At 45.3% G+C, this 19,148-nt stretch overlaps 1 protein-coding gene across 4 annotated transcripts in view; it reads right to left on the reverse strand.

Annotated features, from left to right (window-relative positions):
- The window catches only part of KIF24 (kinesin family member 24), a 185,323-nt gene that overhangs the window by 3,630 nt on the left and 162,545 nt on the right, over positions 1-19,148 (reverse strand). For all 4 annotated transcript variants that reach the window (XM_033935497.1, XM_033935505.1, XM_033935478.1 and 1 more), the window contains 2 exons: positions 10,403-12,880; positions 5,175-5,268 (listed from right to left, as the gene is read on the reverse strand). In XM_033935497.1, coding sequence (XP_033791388.1) covers positions 5,175-5,268; positions 10,403-12,880 — 2,572 coding nt within the window. The remainder of the gene's footprint in view (positions 1-5,174; positions 5,269-10,402; positions 12,881-19,148) is intronic.

A 19,148-nucleotide genomic window follows, 5' to 3' on the forward strand; every position in this document is an offset into this window, starting at 1 on the left:
GGGTGAATCTCTTCTTAAAGGCAGTTAATAAATCCCCCAAAATAAAATTAAAATAACAATAATAAAATGTGTTAAAATGTATGGATTATTTTTACTGTAGTGGTTACTGTTTATATGATTGTATTCATTATTTCTTTTAAACTGTCAAGAGAGACGGAATAGAAAATGGAAAAAAAAACTTTTATATACATATATATATATATACACAGTTTGTTTTTAATCACAAAAAAAAGTTATTTTTCTATTTTCTATTCCGTCTCTCTTGACAGTTTAAAATAAATAATGAATACAATCATATAAACAGTAACCACTACAGTAAAAATAAAACTCTGAATTTCACTGATCCTATAAAGCTGCAGGAGTACTTAGAGGAATTTGAACAGCCAATGTCTTCCTAATGGAAATCTCTTTGAAAAGTCCAATATTACAAATTACTATTTACAATTGACTAGCTCTTTATGCATATGATATAGGAAAAATAATTTATATACAAATACTAATTCAAATCTATCAATTGGAATATAAGTAACAGGATTTGTTTGTGTCTTTGGGTTCCTTTTTTTTTGAACTGTAACGGAATACGAATGGCACGAGAATAGAATCTGACTGAACAAATTCTAATATTGTCAAAGGTGTGAGGAACTGATTTAGTTAGTGTGTGTGGCAAGCTGGTCCTGGTGCAGAATGAGCGTATAGTCAGTCACCCTATGTATTAAAGGCTTGGGGGAAGAGCCAGGCTTTCACCTGCTTCCTGGAGATAGACGTAGTTCCTCTGGGAGTAAATTCCAGAGTGTGGGGGCTACTCCTGAGAAGGCTTGCTTGCAGGTATCACATCGTAGTATTTCTACTGATGAGGGTACAGATAGTAATGCTCCTTGAGAGGACCTCAGAGGTCTCGACAATGGGTGATGTCATCTAATCGTGTCAAGACAGAGCTCTCCTAGAGTTCAAAATTAGTATAAAGTTCCAAGCATGCACAGCCCTTTTTGTGTATAGTGGTCTCCTCAATCACTTCAATGATCTCGAGCAGGGATGGTCTCTTACATGCTTAATGTACAGGACTGTGTATTACTGGCAGCATATTGACATGATAAGCAGCAGTACAGTAGTAGTAGAGATGGGAAGAACTCTGTACCTAATCAATTCTGCTGTCAACAGAAAACATCTGATAAAGTGAGAAATTATACTTTTTCTGTTAACGGAACTGTGTCAGGCACACGTGGTTATAGCTAAAGTGAGCAGCCCTGAGTTTTGGAATTAAATTGTCCACTGTTCAAGAGTATCCTGCTCAGAAAGGAAGTATCTGATTGTAGACTGGTCCAAAAAGTAGTGCAAAATGAAGGTAAGAAGTGAGGGACAAGATGCTGCTTTGGACGTGGTTTCCAGTGCAGCAGATAAGTCTTTGTAGTTACAGTAGATCTGAGATGAGGTTAAACTTAACTTTGTTAATAATATAAGAGTTGCTGCTGCTGGGTCAGACCAGTGGTCCATCCTGCCCAGCAGTCCGCTCACGTGGTGGCCCCCAGGTCAAAGACCAGAGCTCTGAATGAGTCCAGCCTCACCTGCGTATGTCTCAGTTTAGCAGGAACTTGTCCAGCTTAGTCTTGAAACCCTGGAGGGTGTTTTCCCCTACAACAGACTCTGGAAGAGCGTTCCAACTCTCCACCATTCTCTGGGTGAAGAAGAACTTCCTTACGTTTGTACGGAATCTATCCCCTTTAAACTTTAGAGAGTGTCCTCTCGTTCTCCCTACCTTGGAGAGTGTGAACAGTCTGTCTTTATCTACCAAGTCTATTCCCTTCAGTATTTGAATGTTTCAATCATGTCTCCTCTCAGGCTTCTCTGTCTGTGCAAGAGAGAAGAGGCCTAGTTTCTCCAATCTCTCACTGTACAGCAACTCCTACAACCCCTTAGCCATTTTAGTCACTCTTCTCTGGACTCTTTCGAGTAGTATCGTGTCCTTCTTCATGTACGGCGACCAGTGCTGGATGCAGTACTTCAGGTGAAGGCGCACCATGGCCCGGTACAGCGGCATGATAACCTTTTCTGATCTGTTCGTGACCCCCTTATTTATCATTCTTAGTATTCTGTTCGCTTTTGCCTCCACCGCACATTGTGCAGACGGCTTAATCGACCTGTCGATCAGAACTCCCAAGTCTCTTTCCTGGGAGGTCTCTCCAAGTACCGTCCCGGTCATCCTGTATTCGTGCATGAGATTTTTGTTACCGACATGTATCACTTTGCACTTATCCACGTTGAACCTCATTTGCCATTTTGATGCCCATTTCTCGAGCTTGATTATGTCACTTTGTAGATCTTTGCAATCCCCCTGCGTCTTCACTACTCTGAATAACTTCGTATCGTCCACAAATTTAATCACCTCACTCATCGTACCAATGTCCAGATCGTTTATAAAGATGTTGAAGAGCACGGGTCCAAGCACGGAGCCCTGAGGCACCCCGCTGGTGACACTCCTCCAGTCCGAGTATTGTCCATTCACCTCCACTCTATGTTTCCTATGCTCTAGCCAGTTTTTAATCCATGTGAGTATTTCACCCTCGATTGCATGGCTTGCAATTTTACGAAGTAGTCGTTCATGCGGAACCTTGTCGAACATCTTCTGAAAATCCAGATATACAATATCAACTGGGTCGCCCTTGTCTATCCGCCTGTTTACTCCCTCGAAGAAGTGCAGCATGTTCATCAGGCAAGATCTGCCTTTGCTGAAACCGTGCTGGCTGGTCCTCATTAAACCGTGTCCGAAAAGGCGATCAATGATGCGGTCCTTTATCAGCACCTCTACCATCTTTCCTGGTACCAAGGTCAGATTCACCGGTCTGTAGTTTCACGGATCTCCCCTTGAACCTTTTTTGAAGGTTGGCGTAACATTCGTCATCTTCCAGTCCTCGGGAATCTTTTCCGAGGAGATCGACAGATTGGCTATTAGATAAAGCAGTTCAGCTATAGTCCCTTTCAGTTCCTTGATGAACCTCGGATGGATGCCATCCGATCCTGGGGATTTATCGCTCTTAAGTCTATCAATCTGCCTTAAGTCTATCATTCTGAATGCAAGATGCTAGTCATTTTGTCAAATAACTTAACTTTGATGCTCTTGGTGGACAATGTGGTGGAACTACTGCCAACTGCACGGTGTAGCCTATTTGGACTATTTTGAGAACCCACCGCTCCAAGGTTACAAGAGGCCATATTTCTTGGATAAGATTTTCCTGTTTCCTACCAGTAGGTTGTCTTGAATGGTTGCTTTATTTGAGGCTATGCTCTCCTGTAGCCCATAGAAACCTTGTCTCTTGCTTTGACTGAGCGGCACCGAGCAGGAGCGCGCTTTGGCACTGCTGCTCAGCACTGAGCGGCTTCCTAACAGAAGAGGTCACTGACTTTATTAAGAAGCGTTCCAATACTATCAAGTCACTGTCCCAGTCCACTGCTCATCCAGAAAGTATTCTGGCAGAGTGCAATGAAAGACCTACTACTCTCAGAGATGTAGGTTTCCTCCACCCTCCCTTCCATCTCAGAAAACCCAGAGCTGTTGCCTCTACCCTTGGCAGCAGAAGACTCAGAAGTTCCAGCTGGTTCCCCAGTCAAAGCAAGAGACAAGGTTTTTATGGGCTACAGGAGAGCATAGCCTCAAATAAAGCAGCTATTCCAGACAACCTACTGGTAGGAAGGAGGAAAATCTTTTCCAAAAAACATGGCACCTTGTAACCTTAGAGTGGTGGGTTTTAAAAATAGTCCAAAAAGGCTACACCCTACAGTTGGCAGTAGTTCCACCACATTGCCCACCAAGAGCATCAGTTGTTTGACAAAATGACTAGCATCCTGCATCCAGTTCTGTTATGAACAAAGTTAAGTTTAACCTCATCTCAGAACTACTGTAACTACATAGACTTATCTGCTGCACGGGAAGCAGCATCTTGCCCCTCACTTCTTACCTTCACTTTGCACTACTTTTTGGACCAGTCCACAATCAGATACTTCCTTTCTGATTAGGATATTATTGAACAATGGAGGTATGTACTTTCACATCAACAGTAGCAAGAACCTGCTGTAGGTCCCGTGAGGACATTTTAGGGTTTTTGGAGACTTCTTTTAGCATCTTGCAGTCTCCTCTGAGGGGTCAATTTGCTTGGACAGTCAGACTTGCACATGTTGGCAGTTGTTTGGAAAGTCCTCCATTTGTACACTATTTTCCGTACCGTGGAATGGCTAATGTCAAATTCTTTCGAGATCTTTTTAAATCCCACACCAGACTTATAAGCTGCTACAATCTTCTTTCTGAAGGCCTCAGACAGCTCTTTTGATCTCACCATGGTGTTCACTCTCACCACAGCAGTCAGGAGCACACCAAACTAAATGTCTAAGGTTTAAGTAGGGCAAACCTCCTTCAAAATGCTGAGTAATGATGTTCTAATCATGTGCTCCTGATGTGATACACCTGTGTGTGATTTCAGCCACTTTAAGTGGGAAGATATGTAGGGGTGTCCTAATTTATTCCTCAGTTAGAATACACATTTTTGTGGATATCTTTTGTTTCATGAGTAAATCAAGGAAAGGTTTTGTTGTTTACCTGCAATTACAGAGATAAATAGAAAAAGATTGACATTGATATGTGAACATTTCTTAAGAAAGAACTAAATATTTCATAGGGTGTCCTCATTTTTTCATATGACTGTAGCTGTTCAGGGCAAAAAAAAGAACGAACGAGAGATGGACTATAAAGTTATAGCTATTTGTGTAATGAATTGTTCATATTGAAAATATTCTCACATATTTTGCTGTAACGAATATAAAGTATTCAACCTCAGTAGTGAATTTCATTTTTAGACTATTTTTTTCTATTCTTAGAAGGGAGGGAGGAAAATTTCTTCCATCACACCCTTGCCTCTGGGTGGAGGCAAGTTTCAAGTTGCTAAGCAGGCAGAAAAGCTTGGCCTCAGACTCAGCTAGAGATTAAGCATCTAAAGCAAATGTCATCTGGTATGCTTGAAAGATTTTCTATAAAGATCTGAAACATTTGGTTTAAGAAACAGGCTACTGTGCATACGCATCTGGGTTAGATTGAAAACTAGCCCAATTCCTAGCACCCTAGGACTGGTGCTGTACATGATACAAATAGTAAAAAAAATATCAATATATATTTCATAGCAAACACTTACCGATTGTGAAATTTGTGAAAGCAAGCTTTCTTCTTTCATGCTCAAAGTTGTTATCTCATTTAGCTGTTCCCGATGGGCTTGAATAACAAGTTGCCTAATCAAGGGGGGGGGGAAAAAACACTATTCATCTGATCAAGGCCAGAGGAAAGTTACAGGCTAATATTTTACTAATCAAATTGAATTTTATCCTTATGGTATTTAAATATGATCCTAGTTGGAAAGGCACCATCTGGTTATAGCTGAACTCTTCAATATTCTAGTGCCACCTTCTCTCTTCACCAACTACATACTAACATACCGGAAATCATACAGAGTTAAAACTGGGCTCTTCTACATTAACACTGCATAAAGTTGATATCAAGAAACCAGAGCTACCCAAGCAACAACCTTATTACAAAAAAATAATATGTTGCTCTTCACAAACCTCACAACCTGATTACTGGACATCTTTTGCTTGCATGCATAGCTGATTTCTAAAGGTTTCATACAAAGATGACAAAATCACATTAGATACAATAAAATCTGATTTTGTCCAGTCTTGGGGCATTCCTCTAGAATAGATTCACTTTATCTGACCTCTTCCTGTAGGACTATAAAGGGACCTTTGAGGAGTCTAGACTGTTCCAGGATTTCCTAGGAGAGAGAAATACAGAAATGGACCCATGCAGTGGCCATAATGCCTAGTAAATATTAACCATATTGTATATAAAAGCATTACAACTACTTCATCAGTATCATGAACCACAGATGGCACTTGGAAGATGCATATCAGATCAATCTTTATTCATACTCCTATGAAAGGACTGAAAATATCTTAAAAAGCTATTCTTATTGTGTGCTGGAATTAAAGAGTTACAAGTAATTAAGATTTTGAGGAGTATCTCTCATGCAAAGGGTGTGAGCAGCGAGATTTCTTTATCTCTATTAAGGCCACTTGCAATAAACACCAGCTTTATGGCTAATTTCTGTGTTACTGTGTATGGATCGCATGGTATGGTAGACAGAAACTTCATTTTGCATTGACCCCTCAGATGGGAAATGTACCAAGCGTGGTTTTGAAAACGCTTCTTACAAACACTACATATGGGATTATCCTATTATTGGCAAATTCTGGCATATATTACGGAATCATTTGAGTCATATGCATAATCATTTATGGGATGCAACCCTGCAGCAATGCTTATTGGACATTATGAATGATATTGTGGAAGGAGTTCTGCATAAGGTTTGTTTGATAGTCAAACAATGCATCCCGTTTTAATGGATTCAGCCTTATCCACCCACTTTGTTGCAATGGGCAAATTAGATGCATGAGCTTCTGAAGATGAACTTTCTGTGGACTTGATGGTGAAACAAGCTAAAAAGAAATTTGTTAAAGTCTGGAACCCCTCCTTGGGTCCGCTGACAATGCAAGTTAGATCTGCTTTGCTGAATAACTTGGAGGTCTAATAAAACTACAGTTGGGAGTGGTAGAATCTGGTTGTTGAATTGATCTTAGATTAGCTAGATTACTGAGTTATGGAGAAATAGTGGGGCGAGGTTTGGGGGATAGAGAATGACAAATTCCATAATTCAGTTTTGTTGTTTGATAATATTTTGTGTTTGGATTGATTGATTTATGTTACACTTGATATACAAATTCTTTTCAGTACAAATATTTGGCCATAAATTCTTGCATCAGCTTGACATGCTCCCTCAGGTGGATGATGGGACCTTGCCCCAAATGCAAAGTTTCAGAAAGCACTTATTTATATAGTTCACTTATTGCTGCATTTTAGGAGCAAACCTTTGGGTATCTAGATGCTAAGATTAAAGCTTTTTTCTAGTGCTGAAGTTTGTCTACTGACTTACATGATCAGCCCCCTTTAAGCTACAGCACTATGCTGTAGTTAGCTAGGAAACCTTGTTTGGCTGTGAAGACATGTATCCTGATGAGTTGGAAAATCACTGCCCATGTTTCAAAGCTAAGGTTGCAAATATATGTGCTATTGTGGGTATATAATAGAAGTAAATCCAAAATACCGCTAATAGCAAACAATACACATCAGTATTGTTAGCCCGACAGACTTAAAGGGCTATGGCCTCAGAATCGGAGCCTACGCACAGCAGTGAAAATCACAGACTGAAGATAATCCGCGTAGTGATACAGCTCCTGCTCCAATCATTGGCTGATGTATATAAATTTTTAAAATAGTTTTCTAAAGCATTTCAATCAAGCTAAAACTAAACCCTGAACTTAAGAAACTTTTTCAGGGGTACTGAGTGTATGTGCAAGCCAGGATTTGAAAAACATAGACCAAAAAGACTTATCTTGTTGTTGACTTGTCTTTATAGATAAATTCAGTCACTAGTGTTTGTTTGCCGACGCGGCCAGCGTTTCGTGGGAATTTTAAACATCCGCTGCGTCAGGGCCACCAGGACATTCAAAATCAAGGTTCAATCACTTCACTCGGTCACAGAATTTCAAAATTCTGTGACCGAGTGAAGTGATTTCAAAATTCTGTGACCGAGTGAAGTGATTTCAAAATTCTATGACCGAGTAAAGTGATTTCAAAATTCTGTGACCGAGTGAAGTGATTGAGCCTTGATTTTGAATGTCCTGGTGGCCCTGACGCAGCGGATGTTTAAAATTCCCGCGAAACGCTGGCCGCGTCGGCAAACAAACACTAGTGACTGAATTTATCTATAAAGACAAGTCAACAACAAGATAAGTCTTTTTGGTCTATGTTTTTCAAATCCTGGCTTGCACATACACTCAGTACCCCTGAAAAAGTTTCTTAAGTTCAGGGTTTAGTTTTAGCTTGATTGAAATGCTTTAGAAAACTATTTAAAAAATTTATATACATCAGCCAATGATTGGAGCAGGAGCTGTATCACTACGCGGATTATCTTCAGTCTGTGATTTTCACTGCTGTGCGTAGGCTCCGATTCTGAGGCCATAGCCCTTTAAGTCTGTCGGGCTAACAATACTGATGTGTATTGTTTGCTATTAGCGGTATTTTGGATTTACTTCTATTATATTACTGTATACTGCTGGGGTGACTAGTTTTAGGTTGTGTACTATTGTGGGTATAGTAATATGTTAATATAGCACCTGCTTCTCAATGCAGAAGTAAAACACTCAATACTGTGAAAGTCTAAGGGGGTTTCTTTTTCTAAAGTGCATCATGTTTTTGCACGTAATGTGCCTTAACAGCAAAAATCAATGTTATTAGACACAAAGGCTGTGCGCTAAGGGCCAAATTCTATATACGGCGTCCCAATTGTAGGCAGTGGTAGGCATTCTACCGCTGTCTAACCAGCCAATCAGGACGCGTTTTCTTAAAAAAGAAAAAAAATCCAAGGCAAGCTGCCTACACTGTAGACATTTGTTGCGGTTGCAGAGAGGCACCTAAGGATGCTTAAGCTCGCCCAAGACTGGGCATGGGTTCACCTGGAAGTGGCCCTAGCAAGCTTAAGTGGTTCTAGGCGTCTCGCGCCTGAAATATAGTCCAGAAAAATGCTGGCCTACATTTCAAAAAGATGTGGCCATTAAACTGATCACGGCAAGGAAATCTCCCTGCTGTGATCAGCTGAGTGGTCACCCCTGAACCCTACCGCAAGTCAGCCAGTACCTCCCGCCGCCACCCCCCCCCCCACCACCACCACTGTCCGCGGCAGGAGGGATGCCCACTCCACCCTGCCGGCACCCCCCCAACATCCCTGGCAGAGGGATGCCCACTCCCTCCCTCCTGCCAGCACCCTCCCAAACACATTTGGATCCCCCTTCCATACCTTTATCAGCAAGGCTGACCAGACCACTACCTCTGGCCGGCAAGCTCACATCTTCAGAATGGCTTTAGGTACCTGGCCAACTGGAGTGTTAGGCCTTTCCCAATACATCCCAGGATGCACTGGGAAGGAGACCTAAGACTCCGATTTGCCCAGGTGCCTAAGGCCCCCCTCCCCACCAAAGGGAGGGACCTCAAGTATTCGAGCCACTCAGAGCCTTAGGCTCCTCTCTGATGCCTCCTAGAATGCGCCGGGAAGGGGAAGACCCGCCATTTTGCAATGGCAAGCCTGCTGGTCAAAGGGTGTATGCCTCCCTCCAACTGGACCTTCATTTTAAAAGGTACAGGGTAGGGGGGAGGAGAGAAGAGGGTTGGTCTTCCTGTTAGGGGGGATGCTGGGTGGGGTCTCCAGGTGGAAGTGGAAGTGGTCACCAGGTAATGCTTTGGTGGGGGGTGATGCTTCAGGAAGGGGTGGTGGCAGGAGAAATTGGGCAATTCTCCTACCGAGGGATGCTTCAGGGGTGGGGGTTGGGAAACAGGAGGAAGTGGGCACACTTCCTGATGAGTGATGCTTGGGGGGGGGGGAGTTGGGGGGGAGTTCGGGATTTTTGGCAGGAGGGAGTTTGCATCCATCCTGCTGGCCAACTTGTGTATGTGTGTGTGGGGGTGTTCAGGGATTTCCTGCTGCTCATGGCAGGGAGATTCCCTTGCTGTGACAAGCTCAGCAGCAACGCGATTCTCTAAACGCGTGACATGTACGCCAGTTAGACATGTGACATGTACGCCAGTTAGAAAATTGGGCCGGTTAGGTGGGGTTAACGGACGTGATTCTGTATAGAACACCCGTGTGTGATTCTCAAAAGCCGCTTAGGCGGCTGCTGAGACCAGGCGTCCTATACAGAATCAGGCCCTCAATATGCTCACTGCGTTATGCAGTTCATGCCCATTCTCTACCCATGACTTCTAATTCCTGCCTCATAGCACAATATGCTGCTAACATGCAAATTAGTGTGTACAACTATCATGCCACTGCGGTAGCTGTTAACACCCTAATTCATATGTTAACAGCTCTATGCACTCTAGTAACATGAGCCCTAGGTGTATGGTCTGGGATTCTATTGATGAGGGACAGGATGGGTGGCAGGCTTTTTCTGAAACTGTTAGTATTGAAGAGTTGTTTTTGCTATGTTCTTCTAACTAGCAAAAATGATTGAAATTAAACAGTAGTTTAAGTACTATTTCTGAATAATCTGCAAGCCCTTGGGAACACAACCATCTGTACATCTGTGGAATTTGTGGGAATGGTTGACAGACATTCTCCTCACTTAGGGGCTTGAAGATAATTCTTTTCCTCCTACTTCCTACACTACAGGAAATAACCTCTGTGCCCAAGCCCACATTGTAGACAATCTAGAGAGCAAGCCTTAGGTTATAAGAAAGGGACAAACACAAACTTACTGCACTTTTTCAAGAGTCCCTTGCCGCCAGATTGGAACTTCTGATATACTTGTCTGGCTATTAGTGGGAGCCAAGATTTTAGGCATGTCCTGAATTGATGAATAATCAATCTCATTATCAAGTGATCCTGAATCTGGTTCCATTGGGATCAAATTTGTGTGTTTCAAAATACTTGACATCAATTTATGCTTTAGGATTCCCATTTCCTCACCATAGAAAGGCAACGTGAATGAATCTTCAGAATCATTCAGTGCCGGGTTACTTGTGTCAGATTTAAGTTCCAGTTCATTATTTTCTTTCAAGTAAGTTTTCCACTGTACATTTCCTGTGCTTTGCAAAACTAAAGATGGTGCTAAAGAAGAGCATGCATTTGAAAAACTAGCACTCCCATTATCACCAGCGATGAGATGGGTAGTAACATCAAGTTCTTTGGTTGGTTTCATCTCTTTATTAATGTAACTGGGGCATTTTTCTGGGGAGCTCAGCAAACATATCCCACCAGTTGTATCCTCAGTGTCGGCATCGTACTGCCTACTGCTTAGGTTGCTTTGCTGCAGGTCAGTCCTAAAAAACATTGAATTATCATTATTCCTGTAAGTCTCAATGAATTTTGGAAGTGGTGCTTCTGTATCTTGCGCAGACTCCTCACTAACAGAACCTTGATGGGTAGAGGATGGCAATAAACATAAAGGACTACTTAAAGACCTGGATTCATCATATTGCAGGGGAAAATGTACATTCTCAACATGTGGAATATGCTGTAGTTTGGATGCCCTGTCATATCTCAGTATTTGTTCAACCAATTTTGAAATATTGTCTGCTGTAGTTATTATGTTTTCCTGAGACTCTGTAGCCCATGTGTTCTCAGAACATGAGGCTCTCATATTGTCTAGGAGTTCTACTACGGTAACTGGTTTTTGTATTTGGTTTAAAGAGACATTCTCAAATCCTGCAAATTTTTCACTGTGCAGAAGAGACATACTTAGAGGAGCCATCAATCCAAACCCAGAATCTGAAGATGCATTTAAAGGTGCTTGGTTGCCTGCATCAGTTCTTACGTTTTCCTTTGGCTCACTCCTTTCTGCAGAAGTCCAACAAACTTCTGCACTCTCGTCCACAGAACCACAAGACATAATAGTCTTTTCATTGGGTTTAACCACCCCAGGATCCAATATATTGGACATGGATAAGCTGTGTGTTTCCTGAGATGGGTTGATATTAGCATGACCCTGCCATTTATCCTTGAGGTTATATTTGTGCTCAGCTGGTGTGTTAAGGATATTCTTCCCATTATATGCAAAATCCTCAGGAGGAGAATATGTTTTTTCTGCTGTAGAGTTGCTCTGACAGGAATCATAAGCTGGTGAATCATTTCTTATGTTACAGTTAGACTGATTCTTACTGCAGACATCTTCATGAACAGGTTCTTTCATTCTGGGAAATGTGGAATCTGCAGTATAGACAGGTTCTTGTGCTTGTGATTCATATTTGAATACCAAACTGTGTTCATTCTTTGCTTTCTGCTCCACCTCTGTGCTTGGCTCTAGCTGATGAAGGAAAAATGAATGCTGGTTGCTTCCGTTTTGTATCTCTTGTCTTTCCCTTCTCTTTTGGTTGGATAAGAATGAAAAAGAATCTTCACTAAAATCACTGTCATCTAGTTCTTCAAAGTGAGTTCCATCTTCATGCTGTGGAGAAGCTGAATCTTTAAGATTACTATTATGTTGAAGATTAACTTCTTGTGGCCTGTATTGGGCTAAAAATTTTTCCAGAGGTTGGTAGTTTAACTTTTGCTGTAATATTGGTGGCTGCTGAAACTGCTGGTGGTAAAAACGCAAATGCTGCTCCCTTTCCTTCTGGTATGGAAGGGTGGTACATGGTTCACAACTTTGTCTGGAAAGAGGTATTATATTGCTTTCAGCACCACCGCCAGTAAAATCCGAACGTTTCTCTCCAAAGGAAAGCTCTTCTCTGGAGATAATTTGCTTTTGTACAGGCTGCACAGCTTGCACTCTTTGGCCTTTAATGGACTGCTCGTTATGAATTAGATTGTTTCTTTGGCTTCTCTCACTAAACAATTCACTGGCAATCTCCCTAGGTGGAAGAACTTTTCCTGTTTCTAAAGTAGGATCTTCATTCTTTTTCTTTCTAAGTTGGCCTGCTTTTAGTAATCCTTTAACAGGAGTGTTATGGTGGAGCCATGCTTGATTAAGATTTCCTTTGAAAGGATTTGTTTTGTTGACTAATTTTGGGGTTGAGGAAAGGGGTATGTTACTTGGATGGAACACGGAAGGGAATGACCTCGATTTTGCAGACGCTGGAGTGTGAAGCCCCAGTTTTACTTTCTTTGGACAGCTCTTTTCTCCAAGGTGCCCGGAGGTTGGGTTTTGGATACGTTTTGGAGAGGAACTTCCAGTAGAACGGCTTCGGCTTCCAATTGTAGTGGAGAATTTCATTCTTTTCTTCAGTTCTTTAACCCTGTTTAAAGAGAGTATTTCAAATTCACTACAGAATTTTAAAATAGTCATTTAAGCAATACATTAACTACATTATTACATTATAATGTAATGTTGGACCCTACCTTAAAAATATTAGGTGTTACTTTTGGACTCCCATTTGTCTTTTGAGTTATATATATCTCATGGATTCCTGTAGCTATTTTGCAGTGTTATCTAATTAGATCTCTTAGACCCAAGTTTGATAATTCTTCTATGTGTAAACTTGTTCTTGCCCTGATTATGAGTAGATTAGATTATTTAAATTCTCTTTTCAATGTTTCAATGGGTTGCACAGTACAAGATTAAAAAAAATAAATCTATTCAAAATTTAGTCATCAGAATTGTCCCAGGGACAGGGACTAAGGCATAGATTCTTAAAAAACGCATTAAAGACTCATTAAATTTGCATGTGCCCATCGCTGGTGATACCGATGGGCACATGTGCAGAAAAAACACAAAAAGAAAAAAAAACCCACAACAGCGGGAGAGATGTTCAATCTCTCCTGCTGCCAAACACCACCCCCTCCTGCAGTGGGAGAGATGCCCATTCTCTCCCACTGTCATACAATACCCCCCCTGCAGCGGGAGATATGTTCACTCTCTCCCACTGCCAAGCGAACCCCCCCCCCAGCAGCGGGAGAGATTCCCATTCTATTCTGCTGCCACACACCACCTCCTCCTGCCCATTCTCTCCTGCTGCATCACAACCCCTCCCTGCCTCCGACCTCTCTCCCCTATACCTTTAATTAGATGGCTGACCGGAAGGATGCCTACTCCCTCCAGTCAGCTGGCCTGCCTCTTCCAAAATGGGCCTTCCCCTCCCTGGGATGAACTGGGGAGAGAACTGGGCTCTGATTGGCCCAGGTTGTTTAAGGCTCCTCCCATAACAGAGGAGCCTTATACAACCTGGGCAAATCAGAGCCTCAAGCCCCATTCTCGGATGCACCGGGAAGGGGCCTAAGGCTCTGATTGGCCTGGACGCTACATAGGCGGGGTCTTAGGTGTCTGGGCCAATCAGAGTCTCAGGCCCCTTCCCGGTGCATCCCATCCCTGGTGCATTGTTTTCAATGGAAGTAAAACCCGGATGTCTCAATCTGTCTTTTTTCTGGAGCCATATGGTACCCCTACTTTCTAATTTCAAGAGGTACTTTGTCAAATGCCTTTTGAGAAAATCCAAATACACAATATCAACTGGCTCACCTTTATCCACATGTTCATTCACTCCTTCAAAGAAATGCAGTAAATTGGGGAGGCAAAATTTCCCTTGACTAAATCAATGATGGCTATCTCTCATTAATCCATGCTTATGTATATGTTCTGTCATTTTATTCTTTATAATAGTCTCTACCATTTTGCCTCACACTGACGTCAGACTCACCGGTCTACAACTTCCCAAAAGTGGGTGGAAATCTCAGTGCGTCTTATGAAGCAAAGATACCAATTTTGTTACCCCCCCCCCGTACCACTGTAAAACCCACCCACCCACCCACCTGCTGCTGCCGCCACTGCACCTCCTTTATAAATCCACCTGCCCGCTGCCACCCCTCTTTTTTAAACCCACCCACTGCACCACCTTTTTTACTCCCCCCCCTTTTAACCCCTCCGGTCTGTCCGCCTATCGTCACTTCTGCTTTACCTGGTGGTCCAGTGTCCAGCCAGCTCCTCACTTCCCCAGCGGTGAAACAAATCAGCAGTGCGGCCGTCAGGAGCAAGCTTTACGCTCTCCTGCTCGGCCCTGCACTGCTTTCCAAATGGCTGCCATAAGTTCTCACGAGTCTCACAAGAACCTAAGGCAGCCATTCGGAAAGCAGCCCGGGGCCGAGCAGGAGAGTGTAAAGCATGCTTCTGACGGCCACGCTGCTGATTTGTTTCACTGCTGGCCGGGAAGAAGAGCAAGGCTGCCGCAGCAGGCAGGTTTGGAGCGAAGCCAGCTGCAGCTTTTGGAGAGATAAAAAAAAAAGGTACGGGGGTTTGCCTGGAGCTGGCTGGCTGGCTGGCCTGGGGCTGGCTGGCTTGCCTGGGGATGGCTGGTTGGCCTGGAGCTGGCTGGTTGGCCTGGAGCTGGCTGGCTGGCTTGGGGCGTGCTGGCTGGCCTGGGGCGGGCTGTTTGGCCTGGAGTGGGCTGGTTGGCCTGGGGCTAGCTGGCTGGTTGGCCTGGGGCTAGCTGGCTGGTTGGCCTGGGGCTAGCTGGCTGGTTGGCCTGGGGCTAGCTGGCTGGTTGGCCTGGGGCTAGCTGGCTGGTTGGCCTGGGGCTAGCTGGCTGGTTGGCCTGGAGCTGGCTGGTTAGCCTGGGGCTGGCTGGTTGGCCTGGAGCTTGCTGGCTGGCTTGTTTGGGGCAGGCTGGCTGGCCTAGGGCAGGCTGGCTTGGGGCTGCCTACCATTAGACGTGCCCACCACTAGTTGTGCCCTGTACCCTTTCCTGGCCTACCACTAGACCACCAGAGGAGAGACAGGGTACAGGGCACACCATTTGGTTCAGAATTTTTTTTTTCTTGGTTTTTCTTCCTCTAGAGGTGGGTACGTCTTATGGAATGAAAAATATGGTATATTGTATCCACAGGATCAGTCAGCATCAATTCCCAAAACAACAAACACTATAGTATAATAACACCAAATACTTGTAGAGACTAAGCAGAGAAAAAAAAAACTTAACAGAAAAAACTTGTCTGTATTCTTCATCCAGTCATACCGCTGTTGCTTAGTTCAAACACACCAGTACCCCAACAGGGAATTCCCGTTTTGCCGGTCAAGGCTACGTCAGGGGATAAGCGACCATGCTACAGCACTCTCACACACTGCAGCCAACTTGGGTTAATCCACACCCGGTTTCAGGAAGAAATGGCACAGGTGCATACAGATGCTCTGGTAGGGTTTCAAATCGAGGAAGAAGATGCCTTCCTTTTCAAGGAATCCGCCCGCCAATCAGCTCTCAAGGGCAGGATGACATTAAAACGCTATTGGTATTTCAGACAAACTCATCTTCAACGACACAAGCCACTCCCCTTTCAATCAATATAGCCAATCATGGCTAAAAGGGGAGGGTTGCAGCAGTGTAAAAAAAATATAAACACAACGTCCAAAGAAAAAGCTGATTTAAAATTTAAAAGAACACTGTCCATTTAACCCTATTGTTTAATCCTTCTGGTATAATGGTGTTTAGATTGTAAATCCAGCGCTGTTCTCACTGGCGCTGAAACCTCCTCCAGTTTCCTCCTCTTGTGGAAGGTATGCACTTCTCCAAAACTATATAGTACACTTTAGCATACTGAAATTATGTTTTGCTTCTTTGCAATGGATCATCAATGGTTCCTCAAGCCGCTCAGTTTGTGTTCCTGCAAACGAGTCTTTAAAACTCTCGATGTTTGTCCAATATACAACAGAGAATAGGGACACTCTATGCAGTAGATAAAACCGCTAGTTCTGCATGTCAAATCAAAGTTCAATTAACATTTCATGTGTGTTTTGGGTGTGCTCAAACGTGTTCCCTTCCATCATGTGAGTACACATGGAACAGTTCCCACATTTAAAATGTCCCTTAGGGTCTATGATCACTGGTAGACAATTAGGACTCAGGGCATCCCCCAAGTTACTGTTTCTCTGGAATGCAAACAGGAAGGTAGAGGAGTAAAAAAAACATGAGTGTAATCGCAGTATCGAAAGATGAGGACGAATTGTCCGTTGCAACTGGACAGATGAAGCTGAATATTTCATCACAAAAGGAAGCAAATCTTTATCTTGTTTCTTCTCACGATATTGCAGCAACACATCTCTATGGGTATAGAGGGCTCTTTTCTTTGCTTTTTTCACCAAAGTTATAGGATAACCCTGGGTAATCAATTTCTCTTCCAAAGTAGATTTTTCCAAAAATTTCTCATTGGTGTTACAGATCTGTCTATATCTCAGAAATTGTGCATAAGGTATATTACTTTTCATCGGGTACGGGTTCGTACTGTTGAACCTTAGAATAGATATTTGTTAAGTGGGGATGGGGGTGGATATTATTTTATTTATCTCATAATATGTATGAATTAATTACCGTATTTTCACGTAGATAACGCGCACCCGTGTAAAACGCGCACACGGGTATAGCATGCGAAAAGCACAAATTTATGTACAGAAATTTTTATATACCGCGCATGCTGCCCGACTCTCCTTTCGCCCGCCCCGACTCTCCTCTGGCCACCCCGACTCTCCTTTCGCCTGCCCCGACTTTCCTCTCCCCACTTGAAGTCCTGTTCCCACCCTGAAAGCCTGATGCCACCCCCCCCGACGTCCGATTCACCCCCCCCCCGCAGGACCGCTCGCACGCATCCCCACCCCGAAGGACCGCTCGCACGCACCCCCACCCCGAAGGACCGCTCGCACGCACTCCCACCCGCACCCCCACCCTGAAGGACCGCTCGCACCCCCACAGCCTCCTGACCCTCCCATCATGTAGAAGCTCCTACCGGTGTCCTGCTGCTTCCTCTTGGCGGTCCCGACACCCGACACGATCGGGGCAAGAGGGAGCTCAAGCCCTCTTGCCCCAGCCAACCGCGGCACCCCGGACACGATTGGGGCATGAGGGAGCTCAAGCCCTCTTGCCCCAGCCAACCGCGGCACCCCCGAAACGATCGGGGCAAGAGGGAGCTCAAGCCCTCTTGCCCCCCCGACTCCCCGACACGATCGGGGCAAAAGGGAGCCCAAGCCCTCTTGCCCCGCCGACTCCCCAACTCCCAGACAATATCGGGCCAAGAGGGAGCCCAATTCCTCCTGGCCCTGGCGACCCCCCCCCCCCCCGCTAGTTGTTCGTGCCAGGAGGGAGCCCAAACCCTCCTGGCCACGGCAACCCCCTACCCCCACCCCGCACTACATTACGGGCAGGAGGGATCCCAGGCCCTCCTGCCCTCGACGCAAACCCCCCTCCCCCCAACGACTGCCCCCCCCCCAGCCAACCCGCGACCCCCCTGGCCGACCCCCACGACACCCTCCACCCCCCTTCCCCGTACCTTTGTGTAGTTGGCCGGACAGACGGGAGTCAAACTTGCCGGTCCGGCAGGCAGCCAACGACGGAATGAGGCTAGATTGGCCCATCCGTCCCAAAGCTCCGCCTACTGGTGGGGCCTAAGGCGCCTGGGCCAATCAGAATAAGCCCGGGAGCCTTAGGTCCCTCCTGGGGGTGGGGCCTTGGGCACATGGTCGGGTTGGGCACATGTGCCTCAGGCCCCGCCCCCAGGTGGGACCTAAGGCTCCCGGGCCTTTTCTGATTGGCCCAGGCGCCTTAGGCCCCACCAGTAGGCGGAGCTTTGGGACGGATGGGCCAATCCGGCCTCATTCCGTCGTTGGCTGCCTGCCGGACCGGCAAGTTTGACTCCCGTCTGTCCGGCCAACTACACAAAGGTACGGGGAAGGGGGGTGGAGGGTGTCGTGGGGGTCGGCCAGGGGGGTCGCGGGTTGGCTGGGGGGGGGCAGTCGTTGGGGGGAGGGGGGTTTGCGTCGAGGGCAGGAGGGCCTGGGATCCCTCCTGCCCGTAATGTAGTGCGGGGTGGGGGTAGGGGGTCGCCGTGGCCAGGAGGGTTTGGGCTCCCTCCTGGCACAAACAACTAGCGGGGGGGGGGTCGCCAGGGCCAGGAGGACTTGGGCTCCCTCCTGACCCGATATTGTCGGGGAGTTGGGGAGTCGGAGGGGCAAGAGGGCTTGGGCTCCCTTTTGCCCCGATCGTGTCAGGGAGTCGGGGGGGCAAGAGGGCTTGAGCTCCCTCTTGCCCCGATCGTGTCGGGGGTGCCGCGGTTGGCTGGGGCAAGAGGGCTTGAGCTCCCTCTTGCCCCGATCGTGTCGGGTGTCGGGACCGCCAAGAGGAAGCAGCAGGACACCGGTAGGAGCTTCTACATGATGGGGGGGTCGGGAGGCTGTGGGTGTGCGAGCGGTCCTTCAGGGTGGGGGTGCGGGTGCGAGTGCGTGCGAGCGGTCCTTCGGGGTGGGGGTTTGAGCGGTCCTGCGGGGGGGGGGGGGTGAATCGGAGGTGGGGGGGGGAACTATGTAAAAAAAATTTTGTACAACGCGCTCACGCGTATAACACGCAAGGGTATGCGCGGTACGTAAAAAACACATATAACGCGCGCGTTATATGCGAGAAAATACGTTAATACATTTTGATGTATTAGGTTAGATTTTCTGAAATAGGTAGGGAGGGATTGGGGGTTTATCTATTTTATTTACATTTGTCATATTTATTAAATGTATTACATAATATTTAAATCATTATAAAA

Source organism: Geotrypetes seraphini, chromosome 1 (assembly GCF_902459505.1).
Source record: "Geotrypetes seraphini chromosome 1, aGeoSer1.1, whole genome shotgun sequence".
NCBI lineage: Eukaryota > Metazoa > Chordata > Amphibia > Gymnophiona > Dermophiidae > Geotrypetes > Geotrypetes seraphini.